The sequence below is a fragment of the Loxodonta africana genome, chromosome 8, assembly GCF_030014295.1.
Source record: "Loxodonta africana isolate mLoxAfr1 chromosome 8, mLoxAfr1.hap2, whole genome shotgun sequence".
Lineage (NCBI taxonomy): Eukaryota > Metazoa > Chordata > Mammalia > Proboscidea > Elephantidae > Loxodonta > Loxodonta africana.
Genome location: NC_087349.1, coordinates 44,370,405 through 44,397,304, shown reverse-complemented (window position 1 = coordinate 44,397,304; position 26,900 = coordinate 44,370,405). Strand labels below are relative to the sequence as shown.

General features: G+C 38.9%; 2 protein-coding genes across 14 annotated transcripts in view; one reads left to right on the top strand and one right to left on the bottom strand.

Annotated features, from left to right (window-relative positions):
* Positions 1 to 236: 236 nt before the first annotated feature.
* Positions 237 to 25,259, bottom strand: LOC111749735 (homeobox protein engrailed-1-like). The gene is made up of 2 exons (XM_064290401.1): positions 24,676 to 25,259; positions 237 to 24,468 (listed from the first exon to the last, which is right to left on the bottom strand). Exons 1-2 carry the CDS (start codon positions 25,257 to 25,259, stop codon positions 24,120 to 24,122), a joined length of 933 nt encoding a protein of 310 aa, XP_064146471.1. The 3' UTR covers positions 237 to 24,119.
* Positions 24,913 to 26,900, top strand: part of KMT2E (lysine methyltransferase 2E (inactive)) — a 94,841-nt gene continuing 92,853 nt past the window's right edge. For 12 of the 13 annotated variants that reach the window (XM_003407196.4, XM_010587330.3, XM_010587329.3 and 9 more), the window contains exon 1: positions 24,914 to 25,264. The gene's annotated coding sequence lies outside the window, so the exon portion shown is untranslated. Of the gene's footprint in view, positions 25,265 to 26,900 lie in introns of all 13 variants that reach the window. The other variant, XM_064289873.1, reaches the window with a different exon arrangement.

Below are 26,900 nucleotides of genomic sequence, written 5' to 3'. Positions count from 1 at the left end.
AATTTACTGAACAAGTTCTCTACATATTTATGATTAAAACTTAAAATTCCTCATTACTTTGGTTAATGTTGACTAACGGCTTTAGATGGAAACTCTGGTGGTGTAGTGGTTAAGAGCTACAGCTGTTAACCAAAAGGTCCGCAGTTCAAATCCATCAGGTGCTCCTTAGGAAACCCTATGGGGCAGTTCTAGTCTGTCCTGTAGGGTCACTATGAGTCAGAGTCGACTTGATGGCAATAGTTTTTTTTTTTTTTTTTTAAGGGCTTAGTTTGGGGGAAAAAGGTTAGCAAACGAAACCTTTTCAGGTCAAAGACTCTATCTGTAGTCACATCCTGCCAAATAACCTATTAAAATTGCCTACATTGAGTGAGATGCTCCCCTGAAAGATGTTAAGACAGGTGCTCTGTTTCATCTATAGCTGCACCCCTCTGTGCCATGAAGCTACAGGGCTCTTGTTACTATCAGTGCTATACCCAGTGGGCCCATGCTCCAAGATCACGGCCACGTGGTAAAAGCTGATCAACACAGAATGTGTTCCTATTTGCTACTTCCTAATACTTGCTAAGCTTGTATACTGCCCCACACTGCTAAATGGATCTGCCTAAGAAAGACTTAAAGGAGGAAAATTTTAGAAAGACTGAGCAACTGAAAAAACCTTAGGAGATAACTACAAGTGATTTTGAGAACAAAATGGGGCATTTTTGAAATTAAACCTTCCTCAGTCTCTCCTGTGAGACTGGCAGTAAAATATACATTCCTCATTAACGCCTCATGAAGCAAATTCTCCCTTTGGGGAATATATTTAAGTACTAGTGCTGTTTATATAGTCAAAGGCAGCCCAGGAAGGGAAGCTACACAGAGGAAATACATATATTCACAGTTCTTTCCTGTTTCATGACATTTTAAATCCAATATAGCTTTGATAATTATTACTTTATAAAATGCTTATATCTCACTGGAGAGTCCATTTTAGAAGAAAATTTCTACTATGTTTATTATTGGATTAACTCCATTAGCAGTCTGCCAAATTATGAAGAAGCAAATAATCTCTTTCCATTAGTTTTTCTTTGAATAGTGAGCATGATATGGGCCAGGATTTAACTTACTTAACCTATTAGCTCCATTTTTAAGAATATTGTCAACGTGATACTACAGAAAATTATTACACAACCAAGTATCTAGCACTCAGAAGGTTAAGAGATTTAAAAATCCAGTGGATATACTAAATCAAAGTTAATATATCTGTATTTCCTGTCTTTATTTACATTTTAGTCTTATATTTCACTAAGATATGGGTATAACTACCTATACTAATAGTTTAACTGAATATAAAAAAAAAACTTTTTACCTGGTATTAGAAACTTAAAAGATGGCATATTATGCCATTATTGGCTTTCACATGGTATATATAATTGTCTATTCATTAACCAGTTCTTAATATTTGTATTCTGACTCCAAGCTAAACTGTCTTGCCTCTTTCCTGTGTTTCCTGTGTACCTGATAAGGTTCCTTAAAAATTTTTTTTTAAATTACATTTTTAGTGAAAGTGTACACAGGCAAAGATGTTTCCATTCAATGTTTACATATACTGTTAAGTGACACTGGTTGTATGTATTTTTTCCTATTATTACACGGGGTTTGTTTTTAAAAGAATAACTAATACCACCACCACTAATCTGCTGTGGCTGATGTGGTGAGTGCCCCATCTGTATTTCCTGGGGTCTCAGCATCTTCATTTTTTTATTTTGTTGAGAATATATACAGCAAAACATACACCAATCAACTATTTCTACATGTACAATTCAGTGACAGATTACCATTCTTTTGAGTTGTGTAATCATTCTCACCCTCCCTTTCTGAGTTGTTGCTCCCCTCAAGTTTCTATCTAATCTTTTGAGTAGCTGTTGTCACTAGGATCCCATATAGTCCTTAAAAAAGCATAATAGTGCTCAAGGCAGACTTTTTACCAGTTAAGCTATTGTTTGGTTTTACTAGTTCCTTTAATGGCCAGCAGGATCTCTGGCTTACTGGTTGCCCTTTCAGTATTATGTTTTTTCTTCAATTGCTCTATTCCACAGATCCTGTAGAATGGCCACACAGGAAGTATTTTAGCCTTTGTAGGCCATATACAGTCTCACATATGCCTCTCATCTCCCCCCCTTTTTTTACCGACCTTTAAAAAAATATTTTAAATGCCCACACTACACAAAAACAAGCCGTGGGTGCTCTATTTTGCCTACTCTTGTTCTAGTTCTTAATGAGAAAGATGGTTCATTTTGTTAATTACAATTCATTCTTAAAGGCTGTAAGTGTTGCAGCAAATGGTACAGTGAAACCTGTGAGCGCATAACCTGACAAACTGCCTTGTTTTCCCAGTCTTGCAAGTTTTCTGCCTTTGATAGGGTGGGGTCTATCACTCTCCATTAACAATCACACCTCATAAGCACCAGGAAGCATTTCTTTTCGATTTTATAGGACTGGGAAAAACAAAAAACAAAAAGCTGGACACCCTAGTGGTGTAGTGGTTAAGTGCTACAGCTGCTAACCAAAGGGTCGGCAGTTTCAATCTGTCAGGAGCTCCTTGGAAACTTGATGGGGCAGTTCTACTCTGTCCTATAGGGTCACTATGAGTCAGAATCGACTCGACAGCACTGGGGGTTTGGTTTTTGGGAGGTTGGAAAAAAACTAAACCCTCTCTTTTAGATGTGCATGTTTATTCAAATTTTGTACAGGTATGTGCATATACCAAAGACATGGGTAAAATTCACTTTTTTATAAAAACATCTAATGTTAACTGTTTATTTTGTTTTTTTGATGAAATTATTGAAACAAATTTCTAAGTCCATAGCCTTATCAAAAAACTCCTGGTCTCCTTTAATTTTTCCAAATTCCTTTAAAGCCTTTATATAGCTGAAAACTTGTGTTTGACTTAAGGGCTCAGGCTCTTCTAATGGAAGATCTTCATCAAATTCATTGTCACTATTTTTAGATTGTGAGTCCACAATTTTTGCAGGTTTATATCATCCGTTTCTCTGGCAACTTCGTCAGTATCAACATAAGATGCAGTGGTGACCCTATTTTCTGAAACACCACTATAAATTGTCATTTATTGCGGCCTAAACCTGCATGCCCACCTTGTTTGATTCCCCACAAGCTACACTGCAAGTGATGCCATGTTTTTTTTTTTTGAAGCTCTGAAGCCATCCATTAGATGCTGAGAATTCACTAACTTTTAAAAGTTTTGCAGTTTCTTTTGCCTTTGCTTGCAGGATAGATAGGTCCTGAAATGGGAATGTTATTGGCAGAGGCTTGAAGAAACCACTCAGAAACAGATTTGTTGATTTCTGCATAATTTCCATCCCTTCCTTTCCTGACGTTTACGTTGGTACTGTTCATCTATTTTTCTATTATTTTATCCCTTTCTTTCATAATTGAGTAAATTTGTGTTTTGCCACACTTGAACTTAATTACAGCTTCCTTGACAGTGTTTTTCTCTTCAGTTATCATTTTGACAACATCAAATTTTTCTTTCAGAGATAAATTTCTTACCCACTTATTCATGGATGTAAAGGAGTAAGCTTTTTTTAAAAAAGGGAAATAAATTCTTATAGAAATAAGGAATTTATGATCTTCTCGAAAACGTGAATTATCTCAAAATGAAAACTATCAACACCGTTACATGATAAAGTTATTAGCACATTTCAGTAAAATAAGGGAAAAACTAAAAGAATGTTTTTACTTTGGTACACACATTGAGTGTGTTAAGTGAGGACATGTTTCTCTTTTTTTGGGCAAAACAAGAAATTTTGAAGGAAAAAACTTCAAGGAAATAAAGGAGATTTTAAAGTTTGTAATAATGTGTTATCAAAATTATAAATAGCTAAAGTGAAACTAAAAATTAAAGAGAGTAAAACTTCAAGACAAAGGAAAAAAGTGTGCTTTGCTAGATTTTAATGAAAATAAAGGAATTTATTACTATCTTTTTTTTATCTTACCTTCTTCCAAGCTTATCGATGTTGTTCTTTGCTGGAAAAAATTTATAGGTAAAATGTAAAGAATAGGTGTATTCAGAGAACAGTAGCGATGCACAGTATGCACTCACACACAGTAACAATGCAAAAGGAACTGCAAGACTGAACCTTCATCGCTGACTCCTGTACTCCTTAGAACTATTTCCGGCTTTTGCATCTGCACTTCTTTCTATTTGGGTTGCAATACTAATGGTTATCTGACTCCGCATCCCCCAGGCCCCAGCTTTCAAAGAATATTAGGCTGAAGTAATTGTTTTAGGGGAATATATTTTAGTTTTCCTTCTCTGACAGGTTTCTGCCTTACACAGGTTCCGGCCTTCGCAACTTTTATCGTATAAGGATAACTGCAAAGAGAGTTAAAAAACAAAACAATAGACCTGAAGTGGAATCAGGTTAAGTGCAACTTTATGCACACATACATGCTTCACCAACATGCTCTGTGGGATCTCAAATTATCAAAGACTGCTTTCGTCTGGCCAATTAGTATAGCAAGTATTAAAATATACTCATACTATATCCTGGGGAAAGAGAAATTTAATGGTTATGAACAATTTAAAGTGCTACATGGACACAACTATATACTTAAGTATTTATAGTTTTACACAGTCACATCTTACATTTCAAATAGCTCCTAAAACTTGTCAATGTAATTCTAGTAGTTAAACATAATGAAAATTACTGTTATTTTATTAAAATTCTTCCATACAATCAAAAATAACATTTGAAAAAAAACTTAAGTTTCAGCAACAGCTTCTTCTTTACTGGGTTAGAGTTCATTGATGGTGCAAGCTACTGCTGTCACAACCCAAATCATCTATGCTGTCGGCCACTTGCCTACCCAGTCCTCTTTTTACTCACTCTTTTGTGGGACACAATTAAGTTAGGATATCATATTCAGTTCTAGGGGCCTGAAGGAAAAGCAGCTTCCTAAGAACTGTCCACAGATGCAATATAAACTGCCTCAATATCACTGTGGTTATTTAAATGGAGATCAATCACTGTAGGGTAAACTTATGCATGAATAATCACAGAGAGGAGTTAGCTAACAATGCATACCTCAGAGGGCCTTAGGACTATTATCCGAAGTAGTATTTGTCTACCCTAGTTATTTGTTAAACTTACGCTGATGTAGAAAGCCCGACCATTTTGACAGCCCACAGGCAACACTTGTTCTCTTAAGATATGCGATAATGTTTGAAAATAATTTTAACAGGGTGTTCTTGTTCATGTATTTGGCACTGGTGTAAACTCTGGTCCCAGGAATAGTTGACGCTTTGAATGCGTCTCTAGGGGCAATAAAAATCATCAAATGGTAAACAATAATGAAGGTCATGTTCTCTTCAACACCCTTGACTCCACATTTATCTCCTCCCTTCAGTGCTTATGTAGTATGTACATTATTTATAACTCCAGTCACCCATAAATTATCCCCCTTATTTCCTCTTTAAACACGAAGAATTATTACCACAACGGAATGCTGGAAGGACTAAAGTCCACACCTCATTTGTCCCGTCAGTCATGAATTTATTAGGAAAGAGTTTTAAAAATACAGTCACCTTTAAAAAGTTTCCTCCACCTCTTACCCCACACAACGCTTTATTTAATCCATATACACTTAAATGTAACTGCATGTTCTTTTGTCTTTCAGGTTAAAGGATCACAGAGGTAATGATATATGTTACTTTGGTTTTCAACTTGGGGTAACTGTCTCTGTACTTTCACTGGAAGTCCCCAAAACTAGTGTTTGATTTCTGTCTAGTACTCTGATCGTCAAAGTAAAGACACTGAAAGAAGTGCAGGTAACTGATGGGAATATCTAAGACTCTCTTTAGGTAGCCAAATACCTTATCTTCTTATTAGTGATGCCCATGAACGGATGAAAGATTCTCACTGTCCCTACCTACTATCCAGTGAAACCACTGTCAGGGCAATGGGCTTGACAAAATCAATGGAGTAAAGACCCTGTTAAGCTTAATGCTGATCTAGGAGAAATAAAATTGTGTATTTTCTGTTCCTGGTTAAACTCCTAGGTAATGTAGTAACCATGGCAAGAGTCATTCAAGACTAAAAGACACCTGTCACTATTCTCAGAAATGATCATAAAAATCAATGTTTATCACCAGCTTGATGAAACAATGAGTTTTTTGGGCACAAAGTATTTACTATATTGGTTCATAAATATCCATTTGTCTTGGCTGTATTACTTTCTGAAATAATTTGTAATTCTTAAAAATTAACTGTTTATCAATCTAAGGTGGAGACTTCAAACACAGAGGATTAAGAAACTTGACTTTGTAATAAGCAAGCAGATTATCGCTCAGGCTGGAGGCACATTAGCCAAGCAAAAAGACAGGTGTATAAAAAAAAATCATTCAATTTATCAATTTATGAAGAAAAGATGTCTATCTCTTTGGCCAGCACGTTTTCTCCAAGGAGATGAACTATACAGGAAGTCTACTTATAAAACGTTGCTTGTTGAACATGATGCCAAAACTGTAGATTCATAATGACCAGAATATTTTAATAGCATTAGGACTTAACTTTTAATGTCAACATTAAGAAGTGGATCCTTCAAAGTCCCAGATCGTAACATCTAAATTTCTAAGATTGACTACTTTTAATTACTAATATTACACAAAATGGTGCTTCTGCTCTGAATTGAATTTAAAGTTAATATTTGATCTTTAAGGGAAAACAGCAATCTTAATTAAAATATCATATTTTCTAAATATAATGAGTAGCTGTAAAAGTAGCAGGATGAAATCTCCTTCACAAGACGAAACAACAAACCTCAACAGCCTGGCAAAAAGACAGACTGGTTCCCCGACTAACAAGACCTACCCTTACCTATCACTAAAAAAAAAAAAATCAGTCCAACACGATATTCAAAATTTCTTGGGGGCGGCGGGGAGGGGGGGAACAACTTATGATCCTATTCTGATGAAATCTCCAACAGGCAAAAGATCCTTGTTGTTCAGGTGGTTATGCAACCAGGATGAATCTCTAGGTCTATGATTTAGTTACTATTTTGTTGGTTCAGGGTTTAATTTAGCCCTTAAAGAGAAATTCCTTGAGCCTGCTGGACAGGTTTTGTTTTTGACTTCTTAGAAGACCAAAAAATGTCCTAAAAGGTTATGCAGGAAACCAAAAAGCTAAATGGATATTAGCATAACTAAGTTTACTTGCAGATAGCTTACCAACTGCCTGACTTTTAGGTGAGTGACTTGGCAAGTTACATTGCATGCCTGGTCCTTATTTATAAAATAAAGGAGCAAAGGAGCTGGATTTTTAAGTCTTTTGGTGATCCTTCTAGGTCAACGTTTCCACCATACAATATTCCCAGAATTATGTAAACACCACCTTATCATACTAGAATAAGAGATTTTAAATTTATGCTTGGAATTTCCACACAAGGCAACAGATCCAGGACACTTGTTTTTAAAAGCTGTGAAATGAAATCATGATACAAGATTGGAAACTTAAGTATTAAAGCTTTAAATAAGTTTCACTAAGAAAAATTTCCACAGATTCCTAAAGCTAATCTTAAATTTCACATTATACATGTTAGGAGTCCTAAAGACTGAGGGGCAAGTTAAGTGGAATTTAACATTCTCATGGCAACCTGGAGCACATATATTCATTTGCCCTAAGCCTCTGTCTCAGAAATGAGGTTTCTCATTCCGAGATATTCTCAGGCAGCTTTTAAAGTGACCAAATTGACAACTGAATTATGTAGGAAATAGTTCATTGCAACAGTGCCCTTCAATATGTCAGAATGAATAAGACTAATAGCACAGTAACACTCCTAAAAAAGAAACAAAAAAAGCCCTTGCGCTGTAGCTTTACACAGTTTTAGTGAAGCCCTTCATTCCTTATCTCAATGTTTTTCCCAAAGTGGCATTTGCACAAAAAGCACCCAGAGATGAGAGGGCTTGTTAAAAATGTAGCTTCCTGGGCCACACTAAGTAGTTCAGTATATGGCTCTTTGGGAATTGCTACATTCTAAGAAAACAGTGAATGATGATACCTTACATCTTGTTTTTAGAACCTCTGCCGGTGGGGCCCAGGAATCTGTATTTTAATAAGCTTTCCAGATGATCACAGTGATCAGACTGGCTCGGTAACCACTAATTTAGATCATTTTAATATGCCCTAGTAGGGAAAATAATTTTAAAATTTGTTTGGTGTTTGAAAGCTTGGTAGCTATGATTTACAAATCTGGGTATAAGAATTTTGCTTTTAATGATAGACTGAGCTGTTACAAATGGATGACCAACCAAATTATGCCTTGAGAATTAAATGCATTATGCTATCCTACCAGTTTTTTATGTAATACCTGCACCTAACACTTTGGAAAAGAAACTTGTTCTTGTCTGTACAACAGAATAAATCAACTTATTAACTGTTGCAAACCCTGGAGGTGATTTTGAACTTAAGTGTCAGACTTCCCCAAAGGATATAAAACTACTGGTGTGGGAGCGACCAGCACATTAATAGACTCAACTTTTAAAAAATGGGTACTGTTGATTGTAAATCATTCAGAACTGAAGCTAAATATATTTCTGTGCAGACAATCACCCCTGCCCCCATTCCCAACTTTCTTTACTCCATGCCAAAAATCACCTATTTTTACCAATGCCATATGCCATTTGGGATGCACACTTGTTTAGCCCCTAAGATTGTTGCTGCATATTGGTAAGCACTTTTGGCTCTCCATCCATACTTATGGGACCTTATCTATCTTTTGAAAGACGGCAGAATCTAACCCCGATCTTGTTGTGTTACTATGGTTGTTGAAGTAGTCAGAAAAGTTAAATGTAGGAACGTGTGGGAATTATGTACATTTACACTTCGTCTTTTTAAAACGATGCACTGGACGTGCAGGTTCGATCTGAAAAATAAGAATTTATAACTGAACAATGGAGGGCGGATAGACTTCTTCAAGTTGCCTAACGCAATTTAACACTTTTTTGGGGAGAGGAGGCTTTTATCTGCAATGGACAGAGAAGAGTGCTTCACCCAGGATTGCTTCAGTCTTTCAAGATAATTGTGCCTGATGTAACCTAAGAGATATCCAATTTTTTTCTTGATCTTATTTTTTCCTAGAGTAAGGATGGCTATGTTCTTGGGCACAAATCATGAGCAATACCAAGTTTTCTAACCTTTAAGTAGGAGCCCTGGTGGTACAGTGGTTAAGTGTCCAGCTGCTAACTGAAAAGGCCAGTGGTTGGAACCCACCAGCCACTCCGGGGGCGAAAGATGTGGGAGCTTGTTTCTGTACAGATTTACAGCCTTGGAACCTACAGGGTGGTTCTATTCTGTCACATGGTGTCACTATGAATCAGAACTGACTTGATGGCAATGGGTTTGGTTTTGTTTTTTAACTTTGAAGTGGGGGAAAGGCCTGGTGATCTGCCTCTAAAAATCAGCCAAGGAAAACCCTATGGACCACGATGGTCTGATCTACAACTGATTACGGTGATGGTGCAGGATGGGCCTGCATTTAGTTCGACTGTGCAAAAGGTGGCCATGAGATGAACTGAGTTGGGGGCCAACTCAGTGGCAGATAACCACCACCACCACCTTTAACTATCAAAACATCTCTAACCCTCTTTCCCTCTCTTTACAAGCTAAGTTTAGGAGCTATTTTGCTGATACATACTTACACCAAGGACAGAAGAGGCCTAATTCAAATATTTGCGTATTTACTTGGTCCTAGGTAGTAACTCAGGTACTAGACATCCAACATAATTCAAACCTTTTATCTGAGGATGGCAATTAGACATTCTTGGTCCTTCAGAGGCTCACATTCTATCAGGGTAAGTAGATTCTAAGTAGATTATAACAAACTGCAATAAGAGCCGGGCAAAAGCTACATAGTATTATAAAGAACAATAAACCCTTCTTGGGGAAGGGATCAGAGAAAGCTTCATAGAGAAGTGGCTGAACTGAAGGATGCATTCACCAAGGTGACAAGGGAAAGAAGGGTTATTCCATGAAGAAAAAATAGTATATGCAAAAGAAAGGAAAGGAGGTACGAGAGAATAGGTGAGTTTGGGGAACAGAAAGCAGTAATAATATGGGTGGAATTAAGAGGAGGAGCAGCTTAATCTTTGATTGGATAAAAAGGTAGGCACCAGATCACAGAGGGCCTTGCATGCCGTTCTAAGAATCATAACTCAACAGGCAACCTGCATCATTAAAGAATTTCAAGTAATACCATCAGATTCACATTTGAGTAAAATCTCTTTGAAGTGACAGACAGATTAGTGAAGGGCAAGATTAAAGGCAGAGCCCTGGTGGTGAAGTAGTTAAGAGACTGGCTGCTGACCAAAAGGTTGGCAGTTCAAATCCACCAGCTGTTACTTGGAACCCAATGGGGCAGATTTACTGTGTCCTATAGGGTGGCTATGAGTCAGAATCGAATCAACGCCAACAGGTTTGGTTTTTGTTTTTTGGAAGCTAGGAGGTTACTACTTAATTTTAAGGGCTCTACTTATGCACATACCCTAATTTAAATACTGTTAGAAATTCATAAGCCTTTTACAGTGTTTGTCTAAGACTAACTTGTCACAACTAAAAACAATTTAATGAAATGCTGATCACTATTAAATCTCATTTTTATATCTTGGAAAAAATTTTTCAAAAAGACTAACTTTTAAAATCATGAGACTATGTCCTTATTTACTGCTAAAATGCATGTTTTAAAACAAAGAGTTGGAACTAGTGTGTTCCCATTTAGGGAAATAAAATTGGCAACTATATTGATTTCCATATTTTTTGTTATTTGATTCATTCAAGAAATCTCAGAGTCTGGGAACCAATGAGTCTGATCAGCTCTAAAGTCCTGCCAACTCCGTCTTTTCAGTTCTTAAAAGCAGCCTGCCTCTCATATGCATTGAATATCTACACAAGTCTACCAAAAAAGGGAGGAGAGTTTCCAGTTACTGTGCTTTGATGATTCGTATCTTAGATCCATATGGACACAAATTGCTTGATTTGTCCTAAATCCTTGAGGAAGTTATCTTCAAGCAATGTGTCTGTATTACAAGAGCGCAGAACGTAAGCCTTTCTCATTGTAACCATTTATTCTACAGGTTCCTGCGAAAAACAAAGGTCCTTGATTTAGAACAAACAAATCTAACCTGCTTGCTGAGACCTATGTAGGCACTGCCTGCTATTAATATTTAAGGAAGTTACCCATGTGCCTTGAGAAAGACTGTGTATTATGAATATTAATTATCCTGTTCTTATAAGCACCTTTCTTCCAAGCAACTCGAAGCCATCTGGTACACAATGTCTCCTTGATAGTAATAACCACAATGGAGTGAACACCTGAGTAAGTTCTACCACTTGAGAGGGAGGGACTGCAAAGAGGGTATGATAATCAAGCTCTGAATAATTCAACTACTTTGAAAGTTGCAAGTCCAAATAGTCTGTGATGTTAAAAAGTCCTACTCTCTCAATTTAATGAGGGCCGAGACTGACACCCTACATTTACTTTCATCTGAACATTCTAGAGCACCAAATTTTTAAAAAAGTCAGCTGGTCTGGCTATAATTGAGTTCTAAAATACCAAATGTTATGAAGATAGCTTATCCTTTTCATTAAGAATTTCTTTTCTAACAAGAGGAATGGACACAGGGAGGACAGGAGGAGTGTGGTGTCACAACATGGGAATTGTAACCAATGTCACAAAACGTGTATAAATTTTTGAATGAGAAATTAACATAAGCTGTAAACTTTTACCTGAACCACACACACAAAAAAACCCTTTTCTGAAGAACTAAATTAAAAACACCACGTCTGAATGCTTAACTTACTTTTCCATCACCAAACTCCATCTCATGAGCTGATTTTGTAATCTTGTCCCTTCATTTTACTCTGAAAATATTTTAGAATGATTACATTTATTGGAAATATTTTAATTTTCACACAAATCAAACCATTACCCTCCCAGACCATGGGGTTGCCATGAGTAGGAACTGATGGGAAGGCATCTAAAAGACATCTCATAAAAAGGCATGGCAAGGAAAAGCTTTCCATTTTTTTATGCAGGTAAAATGTATCCAGGGAATACTTGACTTGTTTCATTGTTTTAGAAATGGACTATATAACCTAAATTCTATTTTTTTTTTTTTTTGGAATACCTTATGACATGGGTTGACGGGAAGAAAAACGGAAGACTTTCATCTTAAGTTTATGCATAAAAAACCAAGGATCTGCTTTTCTTCTACAAATAACAGATTTTACTAAGCACTTGTGCAGACAATTTCATCACGCATTTAAAGAGTTTAACCTTTTAAAAACAACACAGAACTGTTACACTTTGATCTAGGCCTCTAATTAAACTACATTCAGAGTTTAATCCTTATCCTTGAATATAATTTGATAATTCCCACTTAACTGACGAAAAATATTTCTATTTGGCATTTGGTTATCAAAGAAAAAAGGAAGAAAGATACACAGAAACAGCTGTAAGATCTCACGACCGTTATGATTTTCATGGCAAAAACCCGACTTTCTTCGATATATTTTCTATTTTGTTTTTAATTTCAGAGAAGGTTATATGGACTTAAAGCTATGAATTTGAAAGTAGTCTACTACCCAAGTGCAAATTGAGGCCTGTTTACTTCCTCTTTACAGAGGCTGAGGGCTTCAGTACTAAAGTTTAATTTATTAGTTATAAACAAACTTTTTCTTGTGTCCAGGGATAGGGATAGGGATAACAAATCTACTTAGAACACGTATTTGCAAAAGTGCTGTTACACAGTTATGTATAGAAGATTCGAAGTTGCTGATCAGGAAAAAAATTCGTAAAAAGATTAATGGGGTGGAAAGAAGGCAAGGGGTAAGAATGGGAACTAAAAATTAGGTACCTACTCTAAGTCAGGTATGGACAGTGTTAAGGGTTGCTCAGGAAAGCAATACACGGGATACATAAAGTACTGAAAACAAAAATATAGGACATTTAATACAAGCATTGCCTGAGTGACTGGATTCATACAAAAATGAACGAAAAAAGATGAAATTTGATCACACTTAGGAAAATATAGTAGGTACTTCATTTAAATCTGAGTTATCTTCTTAAACTTCAACTCCCTCATTTGTAAATGAAGGACTAAATCAGAAGGCCTTTCTATCACATAAAACTAAGCTTCTGTAAGAGTATAAAGGCAAATACAATGCAAGTGTCCAACTGACATACCCACTGCCACTGAGTAGATTCTGACTAACAGTGACCCTACAGAACAGTAAAACTGCCCCACTGGGTTTCCAAGGCTGTAAATCTTTACGGAAACAGACTGCCACACCTTTCTTCCGCAGAGCAGCCAGTGGGTTTGAACCGCTGACCTTTTGGTTAGCGGCCAAGCACTTAACAACTGCACCACTGGGGCTCCTTGTTCTCCCCTTCAGATATACATAAATACTTAAGTGTTATGAATTCAGATATCTAAAATATTGTAAAAAACCAACCCCACTGCCATCAAGTTGATTTCAACTCATAGCGACCCTATAGAACAGAGCAGGACTGCTCCACAGAGTTTCCAAAGAGCACCTGGTAGATCTGAACTGCCAATCTTTCAGTTAGCAGCCACAGCACTTAACCACTATGCCACCAAAATATTATACAAACCAGTTTCAAGCATAAAAACAGTACAAATATAAAGCATACACCAAACTAAACACTTGTTATATTCAAGCTTTGTTTTCTAAATTGTTTTTTTTTTACATGCTGAAATGGTTTATACCTGTTGCCATCCAGTCAATTCCACCTCACAGTGATCCTATCAAACAAGTTAGACACCTTTTATTTTTAAAAGTATAGATCTTCAAACAAACAAACAAAACCCTGAAATCTGTAATTTAGTTGCATACAGGAGTTATAATTCAGTGACAGAGGGTTCTTTTGTAAACTAGAGAAACTACCATATGAAGTACCAACAAAGTTCACAGGCTCATAGGTAAGAGATAGGGATAAAGATTTTGTAATTTAAATACACTAAACATTTATTTTTGTTATTCCTTAAAGTTGACAAAAGGAGCCCTGGGGGTAAATGGTTACAGGTTTGGCTGCTAACAGAAAGGTCGGCAGTTTGAACCTACCAGTGGCTCTGTGGGAAAGAACTGGTGATCTGCTCCCATAAAGATTTCACCCTAGGAAATCCTATAGGCAGCTCTACCCTGTCTTACAGTGTCGCTATGAGCTGACAGTACATAACAACAAAGTTACAGACATAAAGTGATCAGAACATATAGTCTAAAATTTGCCCAGGCAAGAAATGTTAATCCTCAAAAACTCCCCCTCAAACTAATCATACACAGAATTCTACATAAAAACCAACTACACAAACAAAAACCCACAAAAAAAAAAAGGAAAAACACCTATGTTAACACATGCTTAAAATTCAATGTCACAGCTTATTTGGAGGTTACATAAGACTAAGTTTCTTCAAGCTTTGTAATAGGCATGCTTTATGACTTATAAATGGATGGGACATGAATAACCAGAAAAATAATTCTAAAACGCACACTGTGAAATGGTGAGAATATGAAAGCTACCTGGCTGAAACGTCACTGTAACTGGGTAATAATGACAGCTCTGACCAGGGTGCATAAGAAGGTTCAAAAGTAAATTAGCAGATTTTTTGCCTTCAAGGTATATTGATACATGTAATCTGGGCTTAGGAAAAAATTTTTTTGTTATAACTAAAGGGATACTTTTTACAGTTAATTTCTGCCAAAACACTAAAAAAAAGAAAGCTACCTGGGAATTATCAGAACTGTCTCTATAATGACTGTTTACAAATCACAGTTAACAACAGCAGTAGTTATACCTGTGGCCAAACAGTATTCAGTCTGACACTAAAGTCTTGGTCACAGAAGGGTAGAAAAGTATACACTTATTACAAAAATTTGATTGCTATGATTTCTGCTGGTTGCCAAATATGCATAAGTTGCCTTAAAGACATAAGTATTTTGCATGAGCACATCGAATTTAAGATGCTCAAACATGAACAAAAACACTAGCCTGAAAATGGAAGCATTTGAATAAGATCTCTTTTGGGGCCTACAATTTTAAAAAGGAAATCAGTTGTTAAGATATACTTCCTGATGTAGCAGCGATTTTTTTTTAAAACAATTTCTAGCTTTTGCCACAGACATAGGTATAGATGTAGCTTGTACTACACAGATTCTCAGCATAAAACAAGTTACCAGAAGTCTAAGTACATGTTCATTAATAACAACAGCTATCAATCATCCAACATCTAATGCAATAAGACACTAAGCCACACATTTGCAGGTGTTAAAACAATTTACAAGGACCCCTGATGGTGCAATGGTTAAGTGCTCCGCACTAACCGAAAGGTTGGCAGTTCAAATCCACCAACTGCTCCTCAGGAGAAAAGACCTGGCAATTTGCTCCTGTAAAGATTACAGCCTAAGAAACCCTGTGGGCAGTTCTATTCTGTTCCGATGGGTCACTACAGGTCAGAATTGACTCGACGTCACACAACAAAACAACTTACAGATCAGGAAACAGAAGCAAAGTAAATCAATCAAGATCACATAGCCTATAAATGGCAAGCATAACTGGGAAAGGAAGAGTCTGATACTGAAGCTCAGGCTCACTTTATCACTCCCCCTCTCTATGTACAACCAGAAGGAAAAAAAAAAAAAAAACAGAAAATACAGTTGTTGGCCTAATTCCATCTAAAACCGAGATAAGAAGATTGCGAATGAGATTTATAACCTAGTACCATGACCAATTTTCAATTTAGAGTTAGGATATCAATGCTTAGTTTTCTAGTCTGAGCTCTGTTACTCATTACTATGAGATCATAATCAGTCATTTCCCTTTTTGGGGATGCTTCCTCAAATACAACAGGGAGTGGTGGTGGAGAAATGGCCTGAGCTACGCCTCAAACGACGTTAAATTAAAAACAAAAACAAAAAATGATCCGGTCCCAATTCATCCTCTTTTCCAGTCTCATCTCTCAATATAGTTCACACAAGCTTAGGCAAATTAGTTTCTTAGCCATAAAACACATTTTCTCTATTTCTGTTCTACGCTTTTGCATATAAAGCCATGTTGACTGTCAATCAGCTGTGCTCCCCTCTCACCCTTTCCCTATTAAAATCCAAACACTTTGCCTCCTAGCACAATAATTTTATTTAGTCTGTAACATGTTATCCATGAACCGGGGTTCCTGGCTGAATGCTTACAGTACCTTGATTACATCCCCACATGGTTTAACCCCAAACCAGACTGTAAACAAATAGATTAGTCCTTCTAGTTTACACATTGGCAGGTCTAACTACTTGAGTGAAGAGGAACACAATGGACAGAAACAAGATTTGAGAGATGGTAACACTGGTAAAATACATGTTAAGAAAAAAAGTAGGAGCCAAAATAAACAAATTTAAATAAAATTTTATCACACTATAATACAGAACCAACTAGTGAATTTTGGTACTGTATCCTATATTCAATGGACTTGCGGTTCTCTAAAACATACATTAAGGCAGAATTTTCAGACACTTGGCACCAAAGCAGTTTATCTATTAACTGTAATTCTGCAACAAGGCTGAATGCCTATTATATGCCAGGAACTGTGCACTTTAGCTACAAAAGGCAAGACACTGTGAATATCATGGGCTCACAAACTAATAGAAAAGAGGAGCATGACTATGACAGCAACTTCTGGAAAAAAAGAAGTAAAATTTGCATTTACTACAAATCAACAATTGCTCCTGAAGCTCCTATATCTCATTTAATCTCCAATACCACTAACATAAAGTAGTAAGTTCCTATTCTATGGATTATGAAACGGAGGCCCAGAAAGTAAAGTAACTAAAGGGGCACTGGAAATAGAAGAGCAGGTATTCAAATTCAAGTCATTCTAACTTCAGTGATGTCCACATGCTCATAAAACTTTGAGGGGTGAAGCAGGGGGCGGATGAAGCACCTTACATGTCATAAAGAGTTTGGACTTGATCCTGCAATCTCTGGTGAACTAATTGTTTTAAAGCAAAAAAAATTGCTTTAGAAAGATATATGATTATATAAAGGGGGTTAGAAGAGTGGAACCTCTGACCAAAAAAGGGAAAGAAAATGCTATGCATCATTTTTGTGCATCATGATTTAAAAGTAAACAGCACTGTTTAGGATAGTTATGAATAAAATCGTATTTTATTATTACTTTAGCTATAGATTAAGGTAAGTATGTAGTAGCAAAAAGCCCTGGTGGCGCAGTGGTTAAGGGCTCAGGCTGCTAATTCACCAGCTGCTCCTTGGAAACCCTAGGGCAGTTCTACTCTGTTGTATACGGTCATTATGAGTTTGAATTGACTCGACAGCAATGGGTTTGGTTTACATACTAATTTAGCTATCTTGAAAAAAAAAAAAAAAAGAATTGGTTCCTTCTCCTAGGTCTGTAATGTGGATCTAAGATGTCAGCTTTCTTGCTATATTTGTCTCTTACTAAGATCAAATCTATCCAGCTTTGACTTTTATATCTGAAGACTACTGAATTCCAATGATTTTTTTGAAAAGCAAGTTCTTTCTTCTCTTATTAGCCAAACAACAGCACGGATGTTTCTGAAATGTCTTATGTACCTTCTTTATTCTATTACTCCCACCCTCGTCCAGGCCCTTCTTACATCTACATTATTATTTTAAAGATATTACATTATTAAGCCAGCCCTTCCCCTGGGTTGAAGGTAGATAAAATTTCATTGTCTCATGGCTGAGCTCAAAAGGAAGTCTTCATTCAGACAATGTCAACAGGGCAAAAAATATGAACTTTGGCCAGGTCAGAGAAACGTGTTAAAATCTCTGCTCTGTCACCTTGGGTAAGATTATCATTTAACTGACAAAGTATATACAGAAGCATCAAACATGGTCCTGGACATCAGAAAACATTCATTTTGGGGGTGGGGGTAAGAGTCACACTAGCAGTTAAGGATTTCTGGTCTAGCATTAAATTTAAGACCATTCCACCCTCACTAAACATCAATTACGTGGGGGTGGTACACCTTGCCTTTTTTTTTTTTTTTGGTCTTATAATCTTGTTGTTCCTAAGTCCATCCTTCCAACTGTTTACCCTCACTTGCAAACCAGTGATCTTTCCTTTCTTTAACGTTACATGTCAGCAACACACCAAGGTATACACAAAGAAGTGAAAAAAAAAAAAAAAGAAAAACTCACTGCTGCTGAGTCGATTCCAACTCATAGTGACCCTACAGGACAGAGTAGGACTGTCCTATAGGGTTTACAAGGCTGTAAATTTTTATGGAAGCTGACTGTCACATCTTTCTCCTGTGACGCGGCTGGTGGATTCCAACCACTGACATTTTGGTTAGCAGCCGAGCGCTTCACCACTGTGCCACCAGCACTCCCAAAGAAGAAGTGACATTAAAATTCAGCTACATTTAAACAGGCAGAAATACAGGTTGGGAGAAAACAGCAAGTAAACATTTAGATATAAATGCTTCTAAAGGTCTAATTACCAAGTTAGTTCATCGGGGCCAGAAATTCAGTCTTATATGCCTAAAATACAGGAGCCCTTGTGGCACAGCGGTTTAAGTGCTCAGTGGCTAACCAGAAGGTTGGCAGTCTGAACTTACCAAGCCACTCAATGGGAGAAAGATGTGGCAGTCTGTTTCCTTACAGACCACAGTCTTAGAAACCCTATGGGGCAGAGTTCTATTTTATGAGTCAGAACCGACTTCGTGGCAATGAGTTAGGTTTTTTTTTTCCCCCAAAGCCAAAATATGGTAGGAATGCAATTTATTTGTTCATTGAAATTAGAGCTAGAGTTATGACCTGGCCCAGGAACAAAGCAACCAGAGGGCATAAATTGGGATACAGTTTTAAATTTGAGACACAAACATCAATATACTTGCGATGGGCACTTTTAAAAATAGTGCACTTTTTGAGGACAAGAAATATTAAAGATAATTTCTAGGAATAAATTTGTATATAACCTAACCCGATTTCAGTTGTTAAATGAAATACCATTTATCCTAGGTAAATAACCAGTTTAGTTTATTAGGACTGGTACTATATAAACAATAGTTGTTGACTGAAGATATATTCTGTATCTGAAAAAGACAATGCTGACAAGGCTGATTTGTTTGTGGTGTGCTTAAAACAAAGACGCCAACAACCCCAAGCTCAATTTTCTAAGAGACAGAAATGCAAAACAAATTCTGCATACTGAATTATGGGAAACATAAGCACTGCAAGAAAAACACCATACAGTACTTTTCCTTATGAAGCAACGAATTAACACCATCAGAAGCTCTAAACAGGAAAAGCAGAGTTGACAAACTAGGTACCTTCAGAAAATTTTTTCTGTTTAAACTGCCTGACTCATTTCTTTACATAAAGAGCCTCTTAAAGATTTTATAGTTCTTCGGTTAACACTGCACATTAAAGAATCCTTTTTAATAGATGTACTGTTAAATTAATGTCACTTAGAGACATTAAATTTTAGAATCAGAATAGCAAGGCATTAGTTCAGCTCCCTAACATCACTCCAGAAAACTGTGGGGCCCTGTAAGTTTTTGGTACCTTCCTATATGCTTCATTTAGGTGGCAACACTGTACTGGCACATAGTTTCTCTGGTTTCTAGATGAAATTTCATACTGTAAAGAAGCTTCAGACTTGAACTTAACAGCTAGGAGGAAGCAGATTATGGGCGTCATCTTTTTGGGTAGCAAAATGCAGTTAGCTTTCACAGAATGTTTCTCCAGACACTTGGGAATAAACTTATGACCACTCTCCTTGCATTAACAAAAAATTATAAAGTTGACTCAAGGTATTTACAACCCATAAAAGTTTACTTATTTTGTTGGCTGGTATCTGCAAATATGCATTTCAGGATTAGTGTTACCATAAATAACATCTTACCTAGGAATAAATAGAGATAACATTTATTTTACAAGAAACTAATCAGGCTGTATATATATTCCTAAAGGCTTCAATGAGGACACTAAATGTCAAGGAGTTGGAGTAGAGAGCGAAAAAAAAAAGTCATATAAAAACAATCTGGTGAACATCACATGTAATTCAGAATATTTTCTGACTCTGAGCTTGAATTTTATCAAATACGGCAAATGACATAGTCTTAGACAATGACTATCTGGAAATACACCAAAAAGCTTAAAAGCAGCTGAAAGGGTCATCAATATTTACACATTAAGCTCAGACTTGACTTGCAAGAGCCTTATTTCATAAGCTTCGTATTATATACAATTCTAAGTTCTGTTACTGGAATGTTAAATTTCATGGCACGTAAAAAATACATAGCTACTAGAGGCTGGAACACTGACATCTGTAAATGACAGTCAAGAAAAGGGACAAAAACTAATTAAACTCAAGGGTGCTGCAAATTGTGTCCTCTAATATCTGAGCAAGCAGTGCTGCATATATTGATGGGCCCCAAACACATCAAGGAATTATAAACTTCTATAATCACTGGTTTTTATATACTGTTGAAATTTGTAGGTGAAAATGTCCTCTAGATTTGAGAAATATGTATGTTCAAAAATATTCAGCCTAGTTATTTTCGCTTCCCACCTTTTTTGTGGGGCAGACTAATCTCTATCCCACTGGCTGCACCCCCTTTCCTGCCCCCCCATCTTACATAATGAATTTAATGAGAACCACTATGTGAAAAAAAAAAGGGAGAAGGAAATCCTGCCTCTGGGTCTTCCTAACCCTTCATCTCATCTCCAAACTCTGGTGGTCAAAAGAACTCCTGAAAAAGTTCAAAGCCTATATTTTACACTTCAGACTGTGACATCTATTAGTAAAATGTTTCCTCTTACCAATCTCTAAAGAAGCATGCGCATTCTGAATGCCTATCAAGTATCAAGCACTGGGCCTGGTCATCAATATAAACAATGGTTCGTATTACTCAGGGATAGTCAGAATCTGGAAAAATTTCAGAGGCAAAAAAAAAAGGGGAGCTCAAGTTGTTACCCAAGAGGGAAAGGGGGGCACTTCAATTAGTGTGGACAAAGATACGAAATAGCACAACACTCTTGGGATGAAGTGCATTTTAAGCACATCACTGGGTGTTATAAAAATAAAGGTAGATGAGGCAGACAAGAGCCAGATCAAGGCAAGACTATAGCAATAAATTTGGACTCTTTCATAGTAAATGTGGGAGGGAGGACACTAGTTTTAAGTACTGGACTAATATGATTCAATATGCGTGTAGACACAAAAGGCTATGCAAAGCTAGTTAGACTAGTGAAAGGGTGTAAATAAGTGATGACTTCAACAAAAACAAAAAGGAAGTTTAGGGTATAACTTATCCAACTCATAAAATGTAGGATGAGTAGCAAATTTTTTTTTTGAGAGGCTAAGTGAAGTAAGTTCTTAGGAACTCTGAGTTCAGGAAGCCTGTGGCCAAATAGCAGGCACGAATGAAATTACTCAGGGAAAACATGCAAGGAGGTGAAGAAGTAATTTCAAGTAATATTTAAAATACCATAGTGAAGTCAAGAAAACTTGGAACTCAAGAAGTACCAGATGGGGGTGGGGAGTGGGGGGAGATTGTTTTTACTAGTTTGGAAGATGGCCTGTTTTCCTTATTAAGGCACAGGGCCATTTTGAAAATTACCTTAAAAACTACTGACTTCATTTTTTGTCCCTCTTTTCCAACAGGAATAACTGTTGCTATGAGAGAAAGAAAGGCATCACTGAACTTTTGTACAACAAAGTAACTCTTGAAGTTACTGGAGTCCTCATACAGATAAAAGGCCCATTTTATTTTCGGAGTGGACAAAACAACAAACTTTGAACTTTAAATTCTCAATACTAAAGAATTTAAGAATACAGAAAAATAAACTAAAAACCCAATCTTGTTTTCAAATTACCAAGAATCTACAACTAAGAGTCAGCAAACCACCACAACCTTGGCCCCAAGTTAAACTCATCTTTTCAGGTCAAGCAAGCATTTTCTCCTAGCACCAAATATACGTGTCATCAAAAAATAATCCAGATTTTAGCTGCCAGTATCTTTGTTCACTAACTCCCCCTCACACTCAACACCACCCAAGGAAAGACCTTTTAAATCTTCACTAGATGAGCAGTCATTTGCTACAAACTCAAGCACTTAATTTGAAAGAGGGAAGTATTAGCACAGCTAGGTATTAGACAAGTATTGAAAATTATAAGGAGTGTCAGTACAGAACAATACTAATTAAGCTTTCTTAATTATATAACAATAAACACGTTTTTAATATCCTCTTTAACAGTAATAAATGCTAATTAGCGTTATATTAACGCGATTTACTTGCTGACCACTGTAACTAGTTTGACCAATTGGGAATAACCAAACCCCAAATTTGTGTACCTTACTGAATGTGTCAAAATAGCCTTTTGAACTGCTGGAGATCTCCACCTATTAAGGCTTCAAAAAACTAAAATTATCATTCATACTACTGTTATTTTAAAAGGTAGATTTTAACATTTCATATGGGTGCAGGAATCTTAATAACATTTACCAGCAGTGATTACAATTCTATCAAGTTTATTTTTAAAAAGAGGGCAAAAGACCACCTGAAGTATTAAAAATAAGAAGCCTTACAACTTCGTATGAGTTAAAGCACTAGCAGATTTTATTAATACTGTTTATGCCTATGGAAATCCTGGTGGCATAGTGGATAAGTGCGATGGCTGTTAACCAAAGGGTCTGCAGTTCGAATCCACCAGGTGCTCCTTGGAATCTGGGACAGTTCTACTCTGTACTATAGGGTCACGATGAGTCGGAATCGACTCGACGGCAACTGGTTTGGTAATTATGCCTTTATTCAAAAAGAAAAGCAAATCCCACTGGTAGAATTACATGTTCTTGTAGGACATACACATTGAGAAGACACAGGAAGAAATATAAAGTACAGAAAAAAAGGCACAGAAAGTTTGAAAACGGCCCTTAAACCCAGTTGTATAGTCCTCGGATTCCTGGAACTTTCAAAAACTTAAAGAGTTCCTGGGTGTTATTTACACTTGCCTCCAAACTTAGGGAATATTTTTCTAATCTCATCTGAGAAACCTCCTCAGAAAATAACTGATATTCCCCGACTTTGTGGCTTAAAGAGCTACTCTCTCCTTGCTGAGTATGCCAGTGGTCCTTAGGGACTCAACGTTGATTCCGATTCTCACTCCAAGGATCTGCTGCTACCTTACATAAGTATACTTTGCAAGGAGAAAGGCAGATAAGAAATTAGGGCGTTAAACCTCCTCCTCCTCCTCCAACAGCGGTCACACCCCATAAGGAGTGTCCCTCCGGGGGTTTTCCCCCAGGAACCGCAGCTGTTATGCTGTCTGGGGGAGGGGAAGGTCTTTCGAACAGTCAACTCTTCCTCTTCAGGCCGCCAACGCCGACTGCACCACAGTCTCCTACGCCCAGCCCTTTCCCCTCCCCCGCCCCAGCCTGGGTCTGAGCCAAACCCCACAGGAATGCAGCCCGGTCACATGCGCTGCGGCGGCGGTGGACGTGCCTCTCCCCCCGCGCCCCACGGAGACCCAGCGCCATCTTGCCCTGACGCAGTTAACAAAAGTCAAGGGAGAAATTGTGTCTCCTCGTCCGCGCCAGCTCCCCAAAGTTTCGCAGAGGCCGAGCCAGGGCCCTCACCTCGCGCAGGGACAGGAGAAAATGGTCAGGGAAGAGCCTTGAGATTCCCTTCGGCACTGCTTGGGTTCCATATCGGCCGCTGCAGCAACGATCACCAACGCCACTTCTCCCTCTCTGCCTTTCCAACAGACTCCCCCGACCGCCGTGGCCCCACCCGCTGCTGCAGCATGAGGTCATCGCTAGCCAATCGCGACGCGCCGGACAAAAACCATCCAGCCTTGATTGGCTGCATAGACTGCCTCTCCCTCTCCCCACTCGGCTTACCAAGCGCTCCGGGTCGGTGTGAGGCTAGGACAAGACGGAAACCGCCATTTCGGGGAAAGACCCCGAAAAGAAGAACCGCAATCACCATGTCATTTGAGTGGGGAAACCCGTTTTATTCTTTGGCCTCCCCATTTTTCTTCGAGATAACCCTCTCTCTCCCTCCCCAGTTTAATCACCGCCAAATAAAGGAATTCCCACTTCCTGCATTGTCCTGCCGGCGGGGAAATTTTCCCCCAGGGCCAAGAGAAGTAGGAGGCAGCGACTGCAACTGCACCGACAGCAACGGCAGCTTTTTACCGCGATACAGGGTGGCAGGGAGGCGGCGTTGACGCTGGCTGTATTTTTCCAGTTTCTCCCCCCGACCTCCTCCGTTTCTTGCTCCTCCATGGAGACAGCGCTGGGCTCGCCAGGTCCCCTTTTATCCGGTGCCCGGAGCCTGCGCACTGGAGCCTCCTCAGCCCCTAGTGGGCGTCGAATGACACCCCAGCCGGGTTCACCCTGAGCTTGAGGCCGGACTCTGGGAGGAGGGGAGACAGGACTGAGGTTGTTCAGACAGTGGGAAAAAGTGCACCGCTTTAGAAGGGTGATGGGAGGGGAGCACTCGCTGGGCCCACAGTTATCCTTCCTCCCAGTCGTGGCATGCCCAAGCTCACCTATATCCAAACTTGAGGGCTACTCAGGGAAAAGGAGTAAAGAACCAATCCCACCTGATACCGAAATTTACCCAAACCTTCTGTCAATTGTTGAACGCATCGGTTGTAAGAAGACGGAGGTTCTCCCCACCTCACTGCCTCCAGCCTCATTATCTTCGAGTCTCTGTGGAGAGGCAAAGGCGAGAGGCCGCCCACAAGCAAAATGGCGGCGGGCAGCTTCGTCCCCTCCCCCTCTGCCCCTGCGGAGCGGGGCGGGCGGGCCCCGTGCACTTGCCGCCGCCGCCGCCGCCGCCGCCGCCGCCGCGGCCGCCGCCGCCGCCGCCGTAGCCGCCATTTTCCCAGAGCGAGAGGCAGTGACACTGAGCGGGCGCAAGGGGCCGAGTCGGAGACCGTGCGTGAGTTCGGGAGCGGCATAGACACTTTGAGCAGCCTCGCCGTCGCCTCTGCGTTCCTGCTGACTGTCCGGGTACCCCCTCCCCTGCTCTTCAGTTGCTGGTGAAGAGGCTACGCGCTGCTGTTTGGGGAGGGGGTGTGTGGACCCGGGTCCTGAGTCTGCAGTGACTGTTATCGGGGGGTCGCCTGATCGTGGAGGTGTGGAGAGACTCCTTGGGGGGTCGAGCAAATAACGGGGTTCGGGTGTCTGGTGTGTGAACATCACAGGTCAGTTCCTGTCGCCTCCGTGGGAGTTCATGGGTTTGCGGGGTGGGGGGACTTGGGTTTCAAGCGGGAGGGGGATTTCTCATCTTTATCCTTCCGGGAGGGAGTCGACGTTGACTCTCAGGTGTTTTTACTGGAACAAGACGTTGCTTGTTCAGTTGAATTTATCTTCTCTTCCGTGCTCCTAGAAAGGGAACATTATGGCGGGTTTTAGGGTTGGGGAAGGGGAAACTGGCAGTTAAACCCCCTTGAGAGTGGGAGTTGGGGAAGGGGCATATTCCTCGTCGGCAGCAGTTTAAGGCCGCTTGGGTGAGAAGGAAGGCTTGTGACTGTTGGTAGGGTTTGGATTGTCGGAATGGTCCCAGGAGCTGCCAGCTCTTTTCTCAGCCGCATCTTGTTCAGGTGCTGGAAACCCGTGTAGGCCCCATTTTCTCCTTCCATTACTTGACTGGCAGTCTCTGATATAATTTCCTCGTAAGTACGAAGGAGGAAAAAGAACGCCGGGGTATCTCTCTTTGTGGGAGAAGGAGACAGCTCCTCATCCTCTCTTGGAGAGGGTAAACCCGCCCCTGAGGTGGTCACCCCCCTACCCAGCCTTCTCAGTCTCCTCCCCACTCCCCTAGCATTATCGCCGTCCTTTACCGTACCGGAGGCTCTTAATCCACAGTATGGCACATTTCAGAAAAGCTTATTTTGACCAAGGGGTTGGCACAAACACTGTGGCAGCAGACACAGATGAGAAACAAACGGTTCACTGTGCTAAATGGGGGAGGGGGAGAGAAAAAACAATCCGGATGCTCTCTTCCACTGGCCTTAGTTCCGTATAGGGCCGTTCCTGCTGGACTCTGATACAATTTAAAGTCAAAGAGAAATCTTCAGAGTTAGCTCTAGAAGAAACCCCATTTTGCCTATCCCTTTTTTAGAGATGTGAATAATGTAAGGTGTTTGGAGTTTTGGAGACCTTGGAGAGAATTAAGTGAGGTGCGTTCAACTCTAGGTTGAAGATATCAATACCTAATTAGAGAATATTCCGGCTTATTTCTTGAATTTCCGAGATGGGGAGTAAAAACTGAAATTTCCCTCTTTTGTCCTTTACAGATTCTAAAAATGGCGGCCCCAGGCTGATGTTGTGGTAATCTAATCAGCTCGGGTCCTCCACACCCCATGCAGTGCGTTTGTCTGCAGCATATTACAGGCTTATTATGTTTACATGAAAAGACTGGGCTTTTTTTCTTTCCCAAGCCGTTTATAGAAATGTGTTGATTTTACTGCAAATTGCAATGCAGTGCTTTAGTTGATTAATTTTATTTATTTATTTATTTTTCACTTGGAGGCAAAAAAAAAAAAAAAACAACACTTAGGTATCTTTGGAAATTTCAGTGGCAGGGATAGGTGCTCTTAAACATTGATCTGAGGACAAATAATAGTTTTTGTTCCGTTTAATCCAAGTATGTTTTATTCGCCATGCAAAAGTAAAATGTTTAGTCAGTGTGTAAGTGTGGCCTGTTGTATATCATTAGACATTTTAATCTCGAGAAAAACGTTTCCTATCCAACTCTTGGGCAGTTTTGTGAATTTGGCCTTTGTACTTTCAGATATATTTTTAGGGAGCTGTACAAACAAGCCTAAACCTGTTACT